We start from the raw sequence: 22,451 nt of genomic DNA on the forward strand, positions 1-22,451 counted from the left end.
CTTATAAGTGAACTGCGCCGTTTTGTTTGGGCTCCTGCTGTGGCGTGCCAGGGTGCTGTGGCGCTGGGATTTCAGTGTGTAGGACGACTGCAAACAAACAGCATATTAAATACACAACTGGCCATTAAAATTGCTACGCCATGAAGATGTACTACAAACGCGAAATTTAACCGACAGGAAGAAGATGCTGTCATATGCAAATGATTAGCTTTTCAGAGCATTCACACAAGGTTGGCGCCGGTGGCGACGCCTACAGCCTGCTGACATGAGGAAAGTCTCCAACCGATTTCTCATACACGAACAGCAGTTGACCGGCGTTGCCTGGTGAAACGTTGTTGTGATGCCTCGTGTAAGGAGGAGAAATGCGTCCCATCACGTTTCCGACTTTGTTAAAGGTCGGATTGTAGCCTATCGCGATTGCGGGTTATCGTATCGCGACATTGCTGCTCGCGTTGGTCGAGATCCAATGACTGTTAGCAGAATAGGGAGTCGATGGGTTCATGAGGGTAATACGGAACGGCGTGCTGGATCCCAACGGCCTCGTATCCCTAGCAGTCGAGATGACAGGCATCTTAACCGCACGGCTGTAATGTATCGTGCAGCCACGTCTCGATCCCTGAGTCAACAGATGGGGACGTTTGCAAGACAACAATCATCTGCACGAACAGTTCGACGATGTTTGCAGCAGCATGGGCTACCAGGTCGGAGACCATGCCTGCGGTTACCCTTGACGCTGCATCACAGACAGGAGCGCCTGCGATGGTGTACTCAACGACGAACCTGGGTATACGAATGGTAGAGCGTCATTTATTCGGATGAATCCAGGTTCTGTTTACAGCATCATGGTGTTCGCATCCGTGTTTGGCGACATCGCGGTGAACGCACATTGGAAGCGTGTATTCGTCATCGCCATACTGGCGTATCACCTGGCGTGATGGTATGGGGTGCCATTGGTTACACGTCTCGATCACCTCTTGTTCACATTGACGGCACTTAGAACAGTGGACGTTACTTTTCAGATGTGTTACGACCCGTGGCTCTATCCTTCATTTGATCCCTGCGACACCCTACATTTGAGCAGGATAATGTACGACCGCATGTTGCAGGTCCTGTACGGGCCTTTCTGGATACAGAAAATGTTCGACTGCTGCCCTGCCCAGCACATTCTCCAGATCTCTCACCAATTCAAAACGTCTGGTCAATGGTGGCCGAGCAACTGGCTCGTTACAATACGCCAGTCACTGCTCTTGATGAACTGTGGTATCGTGTTGAAGCTGCATGGGCAACTGTACCTGTACACGCCATCCAAGCTCTGTTTGACTCAATGCCCAGGCGTTTCAAGGCCGTTGTTACGGCCAGAGGTGGTTGTTCGGGGTACTGATTACTCAGGATCTCTGCACCCAAATTGCGTGAAAATGTAATCACATGTCAGTTCTAGTATAATATATTTGTCCAATGAATACTCGTTTATCATCTGCATTTCTTCTTGGTGTAGCAATTTTAATGGCGAGTAGTGTATTTAACTCTAACTAAAAGTTTATCATTGTCTTTCGTGTAAGTCCTGCTCCAAGATCTCCCGTAGTTCGCTCTTTGTGAGCCGCCACTGTGATGTCTAAACCCCTCGGTCGTGTTGCAGGGCCCTCCCGGCGTGCCGTCGCGCTGCCAGCCGGCGTGCGACGCGGACGTGGCGTGGGCGGCGGCCGAGAAGCGGCTGGCCGAGGCGTGGGCCACCGGCTGGGCGGCGGTGGGCTTCGCCGCGTCGCTGGGGGCGGCGCTGACGCTGGTGGGCGGCGGGGGCGGCGGCCGCGGCCGGCAGGGCGGGGGCGGCGCCGGCTCCTCGGGGGCGGCGTCGGCGCGCTCGCCGCCAGCCGTCGCCTTCCTGGCGCTGTCGCACAACCTGTGCGCCGTCGGCTGGGCGGTGCGGGCGGCGGCGGGGCGGCGCGCCGTCGCCTGCAGCGCCGCCCACGCGCTGCTCATGACGCGCGACGGGCTGGCCAACGCCAACTGCGCCGTCGTCTTCCTGCTCCTCTACTACTTCGGCACCGCCGCCTCCGTCTGGTCAGTAGCGCGCTCTGCTCACACCTGGCCTAAATGAGAACGCACAGTCGCTTCATAATGTACTATCGATTATTGGAACAAAGTCGATCGCAGACACCTAACGACAGGCTCTTAGAACCTAAACTAAATTGACATTGCGTATATTCCATTTTCATTTTATAAGACATGTTTATAACAACATTGTTGATTCAGTAGATATCGTAAGAGTCCTTCTGATATTGTATTTTAAGATCCCTGTAAGAAAGCTCCATTTCGAATGCTGAAACCAGTTTAATTCATCACGTCATACTTTGCTACCTTGAACTGACGAACGATACTAGTCACAGATCATTCTAATTTCATAGGAGACATACACATTAGGTTAATTGTAAAACTGTGTCACGTAGTAATGAAATATGAAGCAATACTGTAATTACATTAAACGATTGTTTTCAGAAGTAACGTTCATTCAACTAATGTTAGAGAAAAAAAACGATCATGCTTTACACATACAACTGTAACCCACACACATAACATGAATTAATGCAAATAAAATTTTAATCGTAATATTAAATTCTAAACAACTTTGGTAATATTACAGATTCAAAAATCTAACACCAGTTTTGGAATAAGCACACAAATTCCTTTAATATGAGACATTTAACAGGTCCTTTAACAGTCCCTCTAAATTTCGTAAAAATTACATTTACATCATTTTGCCAAGATGGCAAAAAACGTTGTCCAAACAATAATTGACTCATATATGGCTCCTACCACATTAACATTACAGGAAAAACTCAGCCTTCAGACAGTTCAATTTTGCTCTCAAGTACATATTTACCTATTCTTTCTGTCACCTCACAAATCTTAAATGGCGAGGAGAGACATGCCTAGGTATACATTTTTGAGAGTAGCAAGGAAACCTTGATCAAGGCCGCACAAACGTGGCTGATGCTAACAGCAAAATCCAGCTCTTGCACTTTGTCACTCCCATCTTTTCGTCCGACTTGGGGGGAGGAGGGGACATTTTCCAGCTATGAGACGTTCACACAACTGTTCTCGAATTGCTCCGTGATTATGGTGTGGATTTTCATCGTACAGAATTGACCAGTTGGTACAACGTTCCAACCATTTTTTTCCGAATCTTCGTGACTGCGTTGAAGAACAGTGTCATGTATCTGTGTCACTCTGAATTGTAGTGCAGCGTTCATTGAAACTTAATTGACCTACCATAATAATAACGTGCAACCTCCATTTAGAAGTCCACTCGTGTTTCCGTGCAGTTGGTCGTAATTTTAGTATTGTCTTTTCCGTTATTGAGTCCATACATATATTACCTGGCTCCTCTCTTGTGAAGCAGGACAAATTACAGTATCGTTCTAGTTCTGAACACACAGTTTCACGAAGCCTGTATAAAACAAACTAAAAATGATCGAAAACGCAGACCACTTTTGCGCTAGCTTGTTGCCTTAGGAGTTTCCGGTCGTTTTCTTAATAGAGCTCCACTTTGTACAGAAGTAGCACAGGGTACTCAGTAGGTAGCGACCACGAAAGAGGAAAGCCGATTCCCGCTGTGCCGGGCCGTGCAGTTCCCTCTCCTCTTCAAACCATCCCACCACGTCTCGTCGCGTCCCGTCGGGCCCCGAATAAATTACGATAGGAAGCGGCGCGCGCATCGAGCACGCGGATCTCACCGTTCGTTCGCCGTTAAAAGCAAACAAGTTTCGCCTCGCCATCAGCACGGCGCGCGGAAAAAAGGAGCACGAGGAGATTATTTTAAATTATCGGCAAAGTGTAACAGCCGCGGCGCGCCTGTGATGGCTGCACCTCGCCACGGGCGTCATTATCGATAGTGGATAGCGAGGCGCGTCGACCCGCGGCGCGGTCGACAAAAAGCCGCAGCGCTGCTCGGCTGTCCGGCCACTGTTTGTCTTTACAATTACGGCCGGGCATCCGCTCTGCTGTGCGCATGCGCGCCAGCCCTGTCTCACCTGTGCGCAGTACCACGGCGCACCGGGCCATCGTCGGCTTTTTTTTGTGGCGCGCGCAGCACTGTGGGTAATCACCGTGGCGGAGCGGCGTGCCAGATGCCATGATGGCCGTCCGCAATCGATTCGATGCAGTTTTGATCGAGCTTTCCACGCCTCCTGCTGCTGCTCAACTTCTTCTGCCCCCTGCGCCGGAGATCTCTTAATTCCCGTTTGACGTACTGGACACTCGCCTTGTTCCGGAATCCAGGCGCGAAGCACTGATCCAACATTGTGCAGGAATGGTAATGAGAGAAATGTGGATGTCATTGCATCCAGGCTGCTACAAATATGGTATTTTAATGGCAGCAGCACTATAGCGTATGCAGAAAGTGTATGAACAAATGCTTTTGAAGTGTCGGTCATTCACACAGAAGTAAATGCCATCGGCATCGACTCCCCCACAATTAAAGCTAAGTCGATGTGAGAAAGGACAGAGAACTGAAAACGCGCTGTAAAATTTCGTATTTTGTTATATAGTTTACTTTCTTAGGCAGAACTACACCTCCCACGAAATTTCATACGTTGACCATTTCTTTTTCTTTTATAATGTTATGACGACTTATCTGATAAGAGATGGAAAAAACAAACTCTGTACAGAATCAACTGAAATGTAGATAAAGTATTCTGGAGAAATCAGAATACTTCGTACAAGGGTTTTTGACTGAAATACTGTGGGCTCAAAGCTATTTTTATTTATTTATTAGCGATTTCCCCGCAGTTCAGCCCACATGTGCGTTCGACACATGTCACCTCCTCCTCCCCCTCTCTGTGTCCACCTCTGCCTCCTCTGTCTGTCCAACTCATCCTCCCCACTCTGCCTGTCCCTTAATCTCCTCCTCCCTCTCTCTTTGTCCATTTCCTCCACCACCTCTATCTTACCACATCTTCCTCCCCCTTTCCTCCGACCATATCTTCCTCCCTTTCCACTATTCCATCTCCACCTCCCCCTCTTCTTTTCTACCTGCCCACTACCCCTCTTCACCTTCCACCTGCCATGTGCACCTCCCACTCCTCACCTCTGTCTGTCCATTTCCTCCTGCCCCTCACTCTGTCCATCCCCCCCCCCCCCTCTATCTATCTCAACCTGCCCACAGCCATGCTTGTCACCACATGCAGCCCCTACAACACAGTTCAGTAAATGGTTCCAATGGCTCTGAGCACTACGGGACTTAACTTCTAAGGTCATCAGTCCCCTAGAACTTAGAACTACTTAAACCTAACTAACCTAAGGACATCACACACATCCATGCCCGAGGCAGGATTCGAACCTGCGACCGTAGCGGTCGCGCAGTTCCAAACTGTAGCGCCTAGAACCGCTCGGCCACCCCGGCCGGCACAGTTCAGTAAAGCAGACTGATACTAGACCTACAACATGCCTGTCATGCAGGGCAGGCTACACGTCAGGAGCTTCAATATCATTTATCTGTTCCTGACGTACAGGCCGCCATGCAAAACAGGTCGATGCTAATTCAACACAATGCACCTGTAATGCAGGGCAGCCTACATGTTAGGGCCCAGAAAACTGTTTTTTGGCCCTGATATGTAGGCTGCCCAGCAAAGTTGGTTGATCTGGTAGGCCAATACTGTTTTCACACAATTTGCCTCTCATGATAGCCTCTATGCCAGGGACTGGGAAAATATGTTTTCCCTGTATGCCTGCTCCTGCCAGAGCTAGGAGTTTACAACACAACAGTGCTGACACTCATGAAGTCTGGCGTTTCTGTGCTAGATTTGGTTGAAATTCATCCTGGAAATACACACATACATACACTCTGCTTTATGTAGCAGATTGGCTGGAAACAATGAAAAATGCTTTCTCCATTTGACTTGCAGTGTGTCAGGAGCTAATCCATTCCTTTTATTAACATTCCTTGATTAAAGGAATGAAATCAGAATAGGTTGAGTCACGAACAAATTCGAGAACATTCGCTCCCTCCACCTCCCACCTCACTTTGACATACAATTAGACCATTAACAAATTAATCTAAATTTATTGAACATGAAAGTGGGTTGTTATTTCTTTTAAAATAAGTGTAACAGAAAGAAATCTTGTTTATCTCATTCCAGTGATGCACATTAAATGAAGAAATAATTCTTTTCCATTTAAGGTAATTCCTGAGATCTTTGAAAACTTTTAGTGATAAAAATTTGTTGTTGTATCTACAGGAGGATCAAATATAACAGCGAAATCTGGCAGAGTGAAAGTATATGATAGGAGAAGGAAGATGTTCCAGTAAGCATAAATCCGTGAACAAGCCAATTATAAGATAACTACAATCTGTGATATTATTTATTTAATCATGTCTGAGCTACATCTGTAATTAATTAATAGGCTATACAGGGTGGTCCATTGACAGTGACCGGGCCAAATATCTCACGAAATAAGCGTCAAACGAAAAAACTACAAAGAACGAAACTTGTCTAGCTTGTAGGGGGATGGCGCTATGGTTGGCCCGCCAGATGGCGCTATGGCTCACAATTTTAGACGAACAGTTGGTAACAGGTGGTTTTTTAAAATTAAAATACAGAACGTAGGTACGTTTGAACATTTTATTTCGGTTGTTCCAATGTGATACATGTACCTTTGTGAACTTATCATTTCTGAGAACGCATGCTGTTACAGCGTGATTATCTATGAATAGCACGTTAATACAATAAATGCTGAAAATGATGTCCGTCAACCTCAATGGCAATACGTGTAACGACATTCCTCTCAACAGCGAGTAGTTCGCCTTCCGTAATGTTCGCACATGCATTGACAATGCGCTGACGCATGTTGTCAGGCGTTGTCGGTGGTTCACGATGGCAAATATCCTTCAACTTTCCCCACAGAAAGAAATCCGGGGACGTCAAATCCGTTGAACGTGCGGGCCATGGTATGGAGCTTCCACAACCAATCCACCTGTCATGAAATATGCTTTTCGATACCGCTTCAACCGCACGCGAGCTATGTGCCGGACATCCATCATGTTGGAAGTACATCGCCATTCCGACATGCAGTGAAACATCTTGTAGTAACATCGGTAGAACATTACGTAGGAAATCAGCATACATTGCACCATTTAGATTGCCATCGATAAAGTGGGGGCCAATTATCCTTCCTCCCATAATGCCGCACCATACATTCACCCGCCATGGTCGCTGATGTTCCACTTGTCGCAGCCATCGTGGCTTTTCCGTTGCCCAATAGTGCATATTATGCCGGTTTACGTTACCACTGTTGGTGAATGACGCTTCGTCGCTAAACAGAATGCGTCCAAAAAATCTCTCATCGTCCCGTAATTTCTTTTGTGCCCCATGGCAGAACTGTACACGACGTTCAGAGTCATCGCCATGCAACTCCTGGTGCTTAGAAATATGGTACGGATGCAATCGATGTTGATATAGCATTCTCAACACCGACGTTTTTGAGATTTCCGACTCTCGCGCAATTTGTCTGCTACTGATGTGCGGATTAGCCGCGACAGCATCTAAAACACCTACTTGGGCATCATCATTTACTGCAGGTCGTGGTTGACGTTTCACATGTGGCTGAACGCTTCCTGTTTCCTTAAATAACGTAACTATCCGGCGAACGGTCCGGACACTTGGATGATGTCGTCCAGGATACCGAGCAGCATACATAGCACACGCCCGTTGGGCATTTTGATCACAATAGCCATATATCAATACGATTTCGACCTTTTCCGCAATTGGTAAACGGTCCATTTTAACACGGGTAATGTATCACGAAGCAAATACCGTCCGCACTGGCGGAGCCCATTCTTCTGGTTCCTCCAGCGATTTCTTTGCTCTTGAAATTCCACATAGTATCTTCTGTTGGAGATGAGTGTTCTCACAACTTCAGTAAGATGGTGGTTTTCCGTCATTTTGAAAATTTTTTCCCAGGAGGATTTTGTGTTTTATCGTGTATGCTGCTAATAAGTCGACAAACACCACACCAGTTTTTTCTCCCTTCTCAAAACCGTCCCCCATTTATTGTGTTAGGCAGATGACCTGGCCAGTGCAAGAGTTACCGGGTCTGAAACCTGCTTGTTGTGGAATGATTTGACTTTCTAGTTGTGGTCCTATTTTATTCAAGACAAGACGTTCATATAGTTTGCAAGGGCAACTCAACAGCGATACTGGACGATAGTTCTTGGCACCATCTCTTGATCTACCTGGCTGTGGGATAGCTACTGCCTTGGCCTTCAGCTATGTTGTAGGTACCGTCTTATTAGACCAGCAAAAACTATAGAGTTGTAAGAGCCATTCCTTAGCTATGGACCCAAACGTCTTCTTACAAGTTTCAGAAAATAATGCGTTGGTTTTCTTGTACTCTCGGTCTGGACATAAAGACACCCCTGTCTTTAGGAGGACAACGAAAAGACTTAATATAATTCGGGTTCCACCCGGAACTGTGTAATTCAACCTCTTGATGAAAAAAAAAATTGAATAGTGTAACGCACTTTATAGAAAACTGTCTGACAACATAATTTCCGGTAGTTCTTCGTTATTTCAGCTCTATCAGCGGAACAGTATTGGTAAATTTTAGTCATTTGTACATTGTCAGTTTGCATCTCCACGTTTTGCGAATTGATCAAGTATGTCTGGTACGCCGCACAATATACAGAATAACAAGGGCCACGCCCAGTTCTTACCCCATCCGAATTCCGTCTAAATAAAATTAGTAATTATTGTGAAGTGAGAGAATTAATTGATTTTTGTTTTAACAGGTCTGCCTGGTGAAAGAGAAATGTTTGTTTCCATCATCCAGTAAACACTTCACATTTTTGTGACTACTACAGAGCATAAAGATGGAACTATTTCACTGTTAGTAAAATATACATTATCCAAATTTATCATAAGAAACGTGCTACACGAACTGTTATAAAATACCTCATGTCAACAAATTGAAACTCTAATTGATGGAAGTCTGTAATATAACATCATAAACGCGACATGGAGTGCGGAGCTGAAAAAATTATTGATTTTTGGCCAGTTGCAATATGCATAGATGCTTGTGGGGCGATAATGGAAACAATTACAAGAACAACTTCCTGCATCAAAAAATTCAGGGTGGGTTTCGACACGTCGTATTCGATCAATGCATTGTTATGTCAATGTGAAGCCATCTTGAAGAGAGTGGCTTCAGTGAAAGCACAGTTGCACAAATGCAGAAGATAGCAAAAGAACACTATGTGCAGCTAACGGTGGAGATAGAGAATATGCCATGTACAGAGCGAAACATTTTATATCCAAACATCACATACAACAAACTTCTCAATAGATAACGCCAAAATCATCTGGAACAAATTTGGCAACCGTAGACTTTGGAACGTGATATGAATACTACTGGGCCGAGGAATAAAAGTCTCGACTTTCGAAAAAGAGTGCTACGCGTTTTCCACTTTCAATACTGACGATAATGCACCGTGTATTAGTGTATCTCATTTCCTTACAGCATTCTGAATTTGATTAACATCCTTGAATTTAGCTGAAGTCAATTTTAGGTGGCTGAAGTAGATTCCGGAGTAAACCTACAAAATACTGTCGCTGAGCACCCGAGCGGGAATCTCTGTCATGAATTCAGACGCGTTTGTTGTGTGTGTTTTGCTACGTTATCAAAGTAACTGCCAAGACTTCCATTTGAGAGACGAAAATGGTTCTTAGGTACTTATAAAATTTCGAAACTTAAGCGTCCACTGATATGGCCGTGTAGCCTTACGAAACTAGTTTTGTACCACTGGTTTCAAGAAACGAGTTTGGCAATTTAGCGTCACCGTGTAAACTAGGCTTAATGGCGTACTGAAACCTATCGACATACACAGGACGTTAACGCCAACTGTTCGGAAAGTATTTGGGAGAGACTGCCTCTGTTGTGTTTCCCAGGGGCTGAGGCGATGTGACTGCCAACACATTACACTGGTTTCGCTAACTCATATGCGTTACGTGGTGAACGAAGAAATAGCTTTGAGCTGTTTTGACTCTGGCGATACCCACTGCTGGTCAGTACCCGTCACATGTTCTCGCTTTTGTCACACTGGTAATGCGATGGCACGTCTGTCTGTGCGGTAGCTTTTCTTCTTTTCTTAAGGAGAATAGGATGGGCGGGGATGTGTCCTCTGCCGCTATTCGGAGGGTTCGCCCTTGATCACAGAGGCATCAAGGCTAGGGCGTTGCTTGCGCCCGCTGTGGGGGAAGGAGAGCAGATCTCGGTATCTGTTATCGCTGCTTCTCTAATCGAGGTCGCGGACGGAAGAACTTCCTAACAGGCATCAGTAACTTGGTGGGAAGCCTATCTAGTGCCTCACTGCTTTGTTCAGTTCACAGTAATTGTCTGTCATTAAGAAAGAATGATGTTACAAAAAGATCACAAAGGTGAGGACATTTTATTTTAATGGCGATGAAGCCAACGCTGACGAGGGCAGTTTTGGAGAGCGGAAAGAAAGAAATTGCTTGAAGCCCTACTTAAGAAGAAAAAGAAATTGAAACTCATATATCGACGGCTAAGTCAGTGCTTCGTTTCTCAAGTGGGTGAAACGTCATTTGCTCATACTGAATTAAACATTTTGTGGATATTTATGAATCACAAACAGTGCATATACATATCCTGTATTACATACTACAAGTTCGGCAACGAGTTATAATAGGCGAATATTGTGTAGTATCCACATCTGAAACCAGCTTGCAGGCCGGGGTGGCCGAGCGATTCTAGGCGCTTCAGTCTGGAACCGCGCAACCGCTACGGTCGCAGGTTCGAATCCTGCCTCGGACATGGATGTGTGTGATGTCCTTAGGTTAGTTAGGTTTAAGGTTTGAAAATGGTTCAAATGGCTCTGAGCACTATGGGACTTAACATCTGAGGTCATCAGTCCCCTAGAACTTAGAACTACTTAAACCTAACTAACCTAAGGACATCACACACATCCATGCCCGAGGCAGGATTCGAGCCTGCGACCGTAGCGGTTGCGCGGTTCCAGACTGAAGCGCCTAGGACCGCTCGGCCACAACGGCCGGCCTGAACCATTTTGCTTTACACTAGATCTAACGTAGGAATTTTACGTGCGCCGACTTCGTAAACAGTGTGATTTACGAGCTAGGAACATTCTACAACTGCCGCTGGAGCGCGTTGAGATTGTGTATACTACGTTGGGGCAACACTTACCGTATGCACAAGTCGCGTCGTTTCTGAGTGTTCAGCAGCACGTTGAACTCGGGACGCTCAACGTTGATGTTGGAGAGCACGGTCCGCTTGCCGACGGCGGGGTACAGTGCAGCGCCGAAACCTGAGCGAAGGAGAGGCCGCCACGAGCTGACGGGAAGCTGTTGTCCGTCAACTGGCGCCGCTACGGTGTTTGTAAATCGATACTATGCAAACACTATAAAGTATATGGCAGTAGGTATGACCGCCGCGTGTGTGTTACGTTCATGTTCCGTCATGCGCATATACAGCGCGGGAATAATGGCTGCTTAAACGCATGCGTGCGCGCCGTAACTAGTCTATTCCTCGCCTTAGCGACGCTACGGCAGCCAGTGATGGTACAGAAGACTTGTTTTAGTAACACATTGGCCGGGCGACTGTTTCTTCGTCCTAGCCTCAGCGGCCACGTCAGCTGTACGAACTTTTTCACTCCCTCTCCACATTTTCAGTGGTTTCAAATAATGTGAGACAGCTGACTGAAATTAGTCCCTGGCAATTACGTGACTGTCTCAGTCTCCGAGTAGGAGCGCTTTCACTTACATACCTCCGCAGACTGTTCGGTTATACACGAACCATGACTGGGGTTGCTGATCTTTTTACAAAAAGCTAGCGTTTCTAATTTTGGAGAGCACTCTTCTAAAAATGAAGTACGAGGGTTGCCCAGAAAATAATGCACCGCATTGTTTTTCTTCAACAATTCTTTATTGAACATAATGACAATTACACACACCAAATAATGGTGTTTTATTTACACGTCCTATTTTTCCTCGTAATATCCATCCCGTTCTATGGCCTTCCTCCAGAGCGAATCAAGGATACGTATGACCTGTCAGTCCTTGTCCTGGTGGCGGAGCCAGTACTTCATTTTATTTATTTATTTATTTATTTCTTGTTCCGTAGATCCAGTTAGTGAGTCAATCACAAGGATATGGAACGTGTCAAATTGTACAGGTTTCAATTTAAACTTACAATAAATACAAGGGCAATTCAATGGCAAATTGTACGTAGTTTAAGTAAGACATACTATAAATACAGTAACAGATACAATGTCAGCTAGATAACATAACTACCATTTGACAGAAAAAGGAGTTTTAAATAAAGGTTAAAGATAAGAGCACAAAGTTAAATCAGATATTAGGCCTACAAGAGTAAATACATGTACAGCCAATCTGTTGTTACAAAAAGTGCGCTAATGCCCAAATGCACAATAAAATCAATTGAACTACTTCTAGACACAATAAGTTTAGTGATGGTATACATTTTCTTTCAGGTATTCATCCACAGTATAATAAGATTTCTCTGTCAGGTAATCTTTGAGAACGTGTTTAAATTTTGGCAGTTCTGTATGAACACATTTGATATGTAGTGATAGAGCATTGAACAGCTTAATGCTGGAGTAGTAAACTCCTTTTTGTACCAGAGTGAGACGTTTCATTTCTAAATGTAGATTGTTTTTGTTTCTGGTGTTATAACCATGGAATTTACTGTAGTCTTGGTAGATGGAATAATTTTTGCACACAAAGGTCAGCAAGGAAAAAATATACTGTGAGGCAGTTGTTAGGATACCTATCTTCCGAAACAAGTGCCTGCAAGAGTGTCTTTGATGGACCCCACACATTATTCTGATTGCTTTTTTTTGGATGGTGAAAACTTTTTTTGCAAGTGGTTGGTTCCCCCAGAATATGATAGCATATGACATCAATGAGTGGAAGTAGCCAAAGTAGGCAACCTTAATAGTGTCAACTTCAGCCACTGAAGAAATTACCCGTAATGCAAATGTTGCCGAGCTAAGTTTTTTACATAGATGAAGAATGTGAACTGACCAATGACATTTACTGTCTATGTAAGCACCCAGGAATTTTGTGTCTTCAACTTTCTGTATTGGTTGATCTCTACATTTTATGTTAATTTCATCGGGATTACTTTGTGATGTATGGAACCTCATATAATGAGTTTTATCTGCATTGAGCGAGCGACCATTTGAGGAGAACCAATTTAATATGTCATTAAAAACAGTATTTGTAGTTTTTTCAAGATCATGATCAATCAAATCGTCAATTAGAATTGTGGTATCATCGGCAAACAGGGTAAATTTGCTGTTTGTCTCAGAACAAAGAGGAAGATCATTAATAAAGATGAGGAAAAGCAGTGGGCCCAAAACGGAGCCTTGAGGCACACCATACGTTATCGTGCCCCATTCAGACGAGGCAGGTTCTCCAGAAGAGCCATTTAGCATTACAGTCTGCTTCCGATCCTGTATATATGATTGTAGCCACAAGCCAACAGTACCACCTAAACCATAGTATTCTGCCTTTTTCCAAAGAATTTGGTGGTTTACACAGTCAAAGGCTTTCGTAAGATCACAAAAAATACCCACTGGAGACATTTTTTTGTTAATGGCTTCCAAAACTTGGTTGCTGAAAGAGAATATTGCCTGTTCAGTACAAAGACCGGCACGAAAACCAAACTGATTTTTGCTTAAGATACTGTGGAAGTTGAGATGGTCTACAATCCTCCTGTGCATGAGTTTTTCTAGAATTTTCGAGAAGGTAGTTAATAGGGATATTGGGCGATAGTTTGTAACAATGCTTTTATCCCCTTTTTTTAAAGAGAGGAATCACTACAGCCAACTTAAGTCTGTCAGGGACAATCCCATCTTGTAGGGATGCATTGTATATGTTGCATAAGACGGGACTAACAAATTTATAACAGTGTTTCAGTATTTTACTAGAAATATTGTCCACACCAGCAGAATTTTTATTTTTTAATGATCTAATTACTCTTATGACTTCGCTTACAGTAACTGGAGGTAAGGATAACTGTGGGATTCTGTTGCTAATAGCTTTCTGTAGGAGGGACAATGATTCTTCCATAGAACCATTACAGCCTGACTTCTCTGCTGCTCTCAAAAAGTGGTTATTAAATATTTCTGCAACCAACTCAGGTTTCTTTATGATACTGTCCCCTGTATTAATCTCTACCTGAGACATGTTCCCTGTTGTCCTGCCAGTTTCCCTCTTTATTACATTCCATATAGTTTTAATTTTATTTTCTGAGCTTTCAATTTCTGATTTTATGCACATACTTTTAGATTTATTTATAACCTTCTTGAGAATGCTACAGTAAAGTTTGTAGTGTTGTCGTTTCTTTGGATCATTACAAGTCCTGAGAGAACTGTATAACATCTTCTTTGTTCTACAATATGTTATTATCCCTGTAGTGATCCAAGACTTCTTGGCATTGCCTATATGACTATTTCTAACTACTTTTTTGGGAAAGATGGACTCAAATACAGACATGAATTCATTTAAAAATGAATTGTACTTTTTGTTTACATCTGTTTCCCTATAAACTCGGCTCCAGTCTATCTCTTTTAGGCTATCATTGAATTTTTTAAGGCCCTGTTCATTTATTACCCTAAAAGATTTCCAAGAATGCTCGGAACTGTTGCACACACTGCTGTAATTGAGCCTAAGCAATTGACCACCATGATCAGAAAGGCCAAGGATTGGATGTACAGTGATCTCATTGCATTTAGACTTATCTATAAATATATTATCTATCAGACTTTTACTGTTAACAGTAATCCTAGTTGGGAAATCTACTATTGCCATCAGATTATAAGACTCCATTAAATGTACTAAATCAGCTTTACTATTGCTCTCATTTAGGAAATCAACATTAAAGTCACCAGTAATTATCAAGTTCTTGGACTTTGAGTACAGTATGGAGATCTATACAGTGTTAACACTACAGCCGTGAAGTCATTTACAGTAATCTCAACACCACATACTTCAATTTGTTGCTCTATACAATGGCTCTTTAAATCTAATGCATTGTAAGATATGTTGTTTTTTACATAAATTACCACTCCACCTTTTTCTATGATGGTTCTAGAGTAATGTGCTGCGTGACAGTAATCACTTAGCTGTAACCTTTCAATATCTTTCACATGATGTTCACTAAAACATAATACATCAGTATCTTTTATTCCTTGTGGTTCCTCTAACAGAACAGTAATGTCATTTACTTTATTACCAAGTCCTCCCACATTTTGGTGAAAAATCGTCATTTCTTTGGAATTAGAGACAGATCTAAACTTTTGCCTAAAAAATTATCGGTAGCTACAGACACAGTATGTTCATTACTAACAATTTCCTGAAACATTTGAGTTTGAAACCGAGTCTGACTTGATGGTTGGAGCCATTCAAGTGCGATTGGTTCCAACTTTGGGGTACATTTTTGGACTTCTTCCAATATTTTTGTTTTTAAGAGGGTACCTAATGCTTTTTTTCCTGATCTGTTCAGGTGCATACCGTGTCTTGTAAATAATTCCCGTCCAAAACTGCTTACATCTACAACACAAGTATTTTTAAAATGCTTACACAACTTTGCTAACTTAGAGTTCGTTTGTGAGATAGCCTCATTTACACAGGACTGTGGAATTAAGTCATGTCTCTTTGGAATGTTCACAACAAATACCTTAGACTGATGAAGCGCCGATATTTTCTTCCTGAGCGACTGTATGGCATCATTCCCTTCGTTGCAGGCAACGTTGTTTGAGCCACCTATTAAGATCACACACTCGTTTTTTACTTTTTCAGGATCACACCCCGCTACAACTTCTTGAAGTTTAGCACCTGGCTTCACAATTCCACAAACATCGGCAGCATTAAAACTGCTCTTCACTATATCAGCCATGCCTCTACCATGACTATCAGCGAAAATGCGAAAACGATTTGTTGATGTTTCACTCACAGCAGACTGGATCACACCACTGCCACTTTCATTGCTGTTAACTGAACGTTGTGGCTTTGGAAGATCAAACCTAACCTTTTTCCGATAGTTTATCGGCGCACTCTTCTTACGATTGTTTTCACTTTCAGTGAGACTATTACTAGAACAAAGTACATCAAAATTGTTTACATTCTCGAACCTCGAAACATTTGCTGTACACGAATTTTTAGTGCCGATTGCTTGACGCTTGTTGTGTACTACCTTCCATTCTGATGATTTATCAGCGTCATTTTGCACCAATGTAGACATGTTCTCGCGAAAGTTTTTGTCCTTCTGTCTGTCTTGAAGCAATGGATCCATGTTTCGCTTCGACTTCAGTTCCATATTTTCGGACTTCAGGCTGTCGATTTCTATTCTTAGACTGCTGATTACACATTGTAAACTAGCAATACGCTCATTATACTTTAATAATTCACTTTTGCAACTTACACACGAATTTTTAACGGCTTCACTGTAACTTATTTTTGGAGTAAAATCGCGGATATCACTATGTGAATCACGTCCTCATCGTCTTCTCGAGTCATAATGCGTCTGTCCTCGCGAATGACATCAGTTTGCTGCAACGTGTCAGGTGCGAAAGCTATGCATGATCTCCCCGACCGCTGCAAATCGTGGAGCTCCGCCGAACCACCTTCTGATGACCTCACCCTCCGTGCCCAGCGACTAACTGTACTTCTGTCGACAGCGTTTCTGAATATTCCCCACAGTTTCTTTCTCTGCAGTAAGAAATTCAATGACAGGACGTTCTTGTAACGTACATCACCTACAGACGCCATTTTGAAACTGTCCTGCAGCTACGCTATCTGTCGGAACTGACTGAAATTTGGCGCGCTCACTCAGAAGACATTAAATGCGTACGTAACGTTTCGCGTTCGTTCAAAATCTATGTTTTTTTTTTATTTAAACACGAACTTCTCCTACTTCAGGCATTAAATATCTATATTTGGTTGGTTTTGAGGGTTTGATAACTGGTGTTACATTATAAGTTTATGATTAAAAAATCAACAATTACTTTGTAATTTAAGTTTATTGAAGCTCTCTCTCTCTCTCTCTCTCTCTCTCTCTCTCTCTCTCCTCTTCCTCCTCCTCCTCCTCCTCCTCCTCCCATCTGTTTGCAATCATCTCCGATAACACTCTTTCATTAACGCCGAGGTGAAGTATATAGAAAGCATATACTGCAGAATTATTTTTAGTCGTTTGGTGATGTAATTAATTCCTTCTAACCATATACTGCAACTGGCCACAAATATTTTTTGCGAAAAATATTGTTCATCATTCGTTAATTTCGTATGAATTTCTTTAATAAAGTTTCAGAATATGAATCATCCTTCGAGATCGCATTGAACTTATCTTGAGGCTTACTTTTTATCGAGTCATACGGTTTCTTCCATTCCCACGCAACCTACAGAAGAACTACAGTATGTTTATTACTTTCTTCCTCATACGTCTCGCGAAATGACCACAACGAACAAATTCGAGAAATTAGCGCTGACGCGGAGGCTTACCGGTAATCATTCTTGCCCTGATCCATTCTCGAATGCAACAGGGAGCGGGTATCGGTTAGAGGGACAAGAAGTAGCCTCCACCACACTCCTCAAGACGGCTTGAAGAGTGTTGATGTAGATGTAGAGAGTTTCACTTAAAACGAACGAGTGAAGAATTTAGTAAATCTGTAAAGCTACAACGGACTGTATAGATTGGTTTCACTCGACAGAAATAAACGGATAATAATCCAGCCGAGAGGTAATACTACAACAGACTGTTTTTTCGGTTCTTCTCATATACTGGTTTCACTCAGAACAACGAACAAATAATTGAGCCGATAAGCAAAACTACAACGAATAGTTTATTTTCCAACATCCGACTGAATCGATTGTTTTCGTTCGGTTGTCGTCATCAGTATTGGGTTGTACTATATTGCTAGATTCCGAATTCAGTACAGTTTCTTGAATTTTGTAATTAGTTTTTGTAATTAGGTTTTCGTGAGACAGTTCTCATCCATATTCAGGGGTCTGCCGTTTTCGAAGTATCTGCGTGACGTTCTCCCGTGGCTCAAGGAAACCTGTGACCATTCATGTTTCCCTCAACTGTGTACGTTCATATTCGCGATGACGACGATTCAAATACACGTCCCACCATCCACTTTCAGCTCTTCCGTGATTTCCCTATATCGCACCAGGTACATGCGGGGATGCTTCCTTTGTAAAGGACATGACCGATTTCCTTACCCATTCTTCAGTAGTCCGAGCTTCTGCTCCGTCTCTAAATGAACTCGTTGTCGATGAGGCGTTAAATTCTAAATCTTCCTTTTTTCTTTCTTGCATACATTCACCAACCCCTGTCACTTCCATTTGTTATGATTCATGGGTCGCACAAATGTCTTCCAACCAATCTCTTGAGTAGACACATAGCATTTTCCGAGTATGCTATCAGTGAACCCACGTCTGCTACCTTCTATTGACTGTCAGTGCTGATGCAAAGGTCAGTAACACTGCGGGCTGTGACCCTAGATTGAAATGTGCAGTCGGTCACTCGCACTGAAATGGTGTTGTTCGCATTTACAGAATTAGATGACGTGGTATTCGTGTAAATGGAAACTGCTGGGAAGTAACGGGTTCTGTAGTGTCACGTAGCGACGTAGCTGAAATACAACGCACACCGGGGTCTCCAAGCCTATTTTAACGGATGAGAGGAACGGAGTAGAGATGGGCAAACTCGTTCATCCTTGGGAACTAGTTCGCTGGTGATCGCTGTTTTTTGGAGAACCGTTCATTTTTACTCGCTCGCCGTTTATTTTGCTTGTTATATGGTTCTTATGAAAAATTGAAAATTAGTAGCATAGGTGACCGAAGATGGAAGGCGCAAAGAGGGGGCACTAGTCTCCCCCCTGGAGTACAGAGTTTTTATTCATAACAGAATTCTCACACACTTGTAATTTTCGTGATTCTGCAAAACCTGTAGCGTTATGTGGCTGATCGCAGTGAAATAGTATGAGGTGGCGCACGAAAAACCGGCCCCGAGTACAGACTGCTCGCCAATTACACACGATTTGTTGACCGCTACGAGCAGAATAGATAAACATGTAATAATTAGGCAGCGAAGAAATAACAAATAAGCTAATGCAAAAATTTCGAAACAACAGATGACGAGTGGTAAGCGACAATGAGTAGTCTAGCACTCGGGGCCGATTTTTCGTGCGCGACCCTGTACCACTGAAATAATATGGTAGAAGTTATCATATTCTCTTTACAAAATGTAACACCATACACACGATTACGAAGCGCGAGTTTCATTCGACTGTAAGTCGGTCTACCTTCCATAACAATGAACATGCTCTTTTACTATGGATAAAAAAAAGGACGGAAAATGGCCACTCGTGTGTGTCATGCCGACGTACTTTGTACGTGTGATAACAAAAAAATCTTGCCTTTTTGCAAGTATTTCTTCTGTTGTTTATCGAAATAGTGAAGTAAGCTGATACGCAGTTTTGTAACCTGAAAAGATGTGTGTATTACATACCACGTAATTTTTATGTAATTTACGTAATTATAAAATTCATTTTAATTACCGGTCGTGGACGTTGAATAGAATATGAAAAGAACCAGAAGCTCAGAGTTAAAAAATGTTTGAAACGGAAGTAGAATGGGCGTGCGAAGCGAACGAAACGAACAAAACTCGATACTGAACAATGAGCAGTCGGCAGCGGAACTGCGACGAGTGGCCACGCGAAGGACGAGTCCGGCCGAACGAGACAGACGGGAACGGGACAGAGGCTGGAACGAGACTGGCCGACGTGCCGTTCGGGAACGAGACCGACCGTTTGTCGTTCCCGGGAACTATAAGTAGAAAGCTGCGACCGAAGTGAACTACGAAAGACCGTTCCTCAGAATTCGTTCCGTTCATCTTGGTGAACCGTTCCTTTGGACCCGTTTGTTCTAGAGATGAGTCGTTCGTGAACTGAGTGAGTGGTGCTACGACACAGCAACTGAACAGAACAACGAAGTGAACGGACTACCGACTTGCATGGAGCAGCGTTTGCTCGCATGAATAAAGTTGTTACGGCACAGAATAGTAAGGGGTAGAAATTAGAAAAAAAATTATTAAAACTCAATCACATTGCCACAGCCAAACTCAAGTCATGCCAGAGACAGAGGCAGAAGCAGGAAGCGAGCCAGTATGTCGCAAGTGGGGCAGGTCGTCGCCACATTGCGATACTATCTGCCGAATCAGCAGAAAGGAGAGTGCGACAGTAAGACAAAGGAAGCGACACACGCATATTCGGTAGCTCGTAAGACGTGTTGCAAGAAACTCTGTCTCGTTCACAAGAGCGCACAGCTAGGAATTGAGACAACAGTCAACTGCCTGTTAAGTGAATATAGCAAAATAAGGAGGACAAATTCACTCATTATGAACCGAGCGTTGCGTCATAGTCTCACGCCAGCTCCCTTTAAATAGCCTAGCTCTCATAATGTGTTGATCATTGGACTCAAAGGCATTCACAATAATAGCACTCGATTCCATGATTATGATACTGTGGTGAATCTCTGTCGTAGATACCCCAGCACAGTCTTGGAATTAGTCGATGGTGGTCCTCATCAGATGAACTTCATGCTACTCTACACCTATCATCCACTGATGAAGAGACTATCGTATGACAACACATCACAGATTGCTGCCACCACTGAAGTTCAGCGTGAAGGACAGGAACAGGGCATCTTGGGGTCCATGTTCCTGTTCAGCACTCAGATGCCTCCAGGTGCTAAAAGCTACCAGCCATTAGGGAGGAGATCAACTGACCATACAATTACCGACACCAGGTGCAATGCATTTGGGTCACCTGTTGTCATCGCAGAAATCGAAGTGGGGGATTGGGACCGACAGCACTCCAGCAGCCAGGGTGAAACCACTCAGCGCTAGGCAATGGCCACTTGTGCTCACTGGCAACCTGCTGTGGTACTGAGGTCACTAAATCTCGCCTGGGTGTGCAACCACTGAGCTGACTCGCCAGATGTCAGCTAGGTACGATATTGCAGTGCCGGTGTACTTGTGACGACGATGCACTGCGGCGACCACAGCCGTTACTAAACACATCAAATGAATTCGCAATTGCGAATAATGACTACCGTCAGCTGTAGAATAGAATGACGACAATGAACGTTTGTGCCGGACTGAGACTCGAACCGGCATTTCCCGCTTATCGCCATAAGCGGGAAATCCGGGATCGAGTCCCGGTGCGGCACAAATGTTCATGGTCGTCATTCCATTCTACAGCTGACGGCAGTCATTTGTTTTGGCGTAACCACAAGAGCCGGAACGAAGATGTGGAACGCAAGAGCAGAGAAGGCGGTGAGAAAACCTGAGCCAATGGTGCGCGCAACTGGACCGTGCCGCGCCAAGAGAGACACCTCGAAGAAGGGAAATACGCGACGCTCCTGCTAGCGTCGGCCCCTCAGATCGGCACCGGATCGTGGACGTTAGTTATCAGTGACGTGCCTCAACTTGCCTGAACAGTTCACGTATCAATGACTCTAAATTATATTGTTTGCGACTACTATTTGTAAATCTCCAAAGTTAAGAGTTGTCAACTGCTTTACACAAATAAAACTAGTAAGTCATTTATTTGAATTTGGTGTATAGCATTCCGAGAACGCTGCATCCCGTAGGCACCCTATTAGCGACGAGTGGGCAAGACCCACATCATTATTCGCAACTGCGTATTCATTTGATGGGATGTCAGTCGAACAGCAGCTCAGTGAGCAACAGTCAAGGCTAGTGTGTAAGAATGATGATTTGTAAACATTGAGAACAAAAGACTGAATTCTGATAATGTTTTACAAGATGTTAGTCTCTTCACAGGTCCCCAACAGCTATCACGGCTTCACGGAAAGGTGTCTCCACTCGGCCATCTGTAAAGAGCATCCCTTCAGCATTGAGTCACTTACACGCGAGTGTCACACACAGCACTGTGAATACCAGCTATCACTCCGCCATTCAGAAAAAATGCAAGCTTTAAATCCATCACGACTTTGGAGGTGTTTGGACAAGATGGTTACGGATTAACAGCGACTAATATAAATTATCTTAGTATTAAGAAAACAGCCTTAATCGTGTTTATTATTAATTTAGTGCCGACCGGTTTCGGCCCATCGGAGGGGCCATCTTCAGGGCGAGAATATGGTCGACTACTGGTGGCGTCGCGTCTACCAAGGTCTCCTGCCACACCTTAGTAGATGTGACGCCACCAGCAGTCGACCATATTCTCGCCCTGAAGATGGCCCCTACGATGGGCCGAAACCGGTCGGCACTAAATTAATAATAAACACGATTAAGGCTGTTTTCTTAATACTAAGTGAAACGACTTTGGAGCTCGCATTGTGTTCACCTAATGGGTATCCTCACATCCA

At 43.8% G+C, this 22,451-nt stretch overlaps 1 protein-coding gene across 1 annotated transcript in view; it reads left to right on the top strand.

Annotated features, from left to right (window-relative positions):
• LOC124775313 (frizzled-4) overlaps positions 1-22,451 on the top strand; it is a 473,590-nt gene that overhangs the window by 117,110 nt on the left and 334,029 nt on the right. Inside the window, exon 2 of the mRNA XM_047250148.1 lies at positions 1,637-2,058. Within this exon, the coding sequence (XP_047106104.1) occupies positions 1,637-2,058 (422 nt within the window). The remainder of the gene's footprint in view (positions 1-1,636; positions 2,059-22,451) is intronic.

This window comes from Schistocerca piceifrons, chromosome 2 (genome assembly GCF_021461385.2).
Source record: "Schistocerca piceifrons isolate TAMUIC-IGC-003096 chromosome 2, iqSchPice1.1, whole genome shotgun sequence".
In the NCBI taxonomy this organism is placed as follows: domain Eukaryota; kingdom Metazoa; phylum Arthropoda; class Insecta; order Orthoptera; family Acrididae; genus Schistocerca; species Schistocerca piceifrons.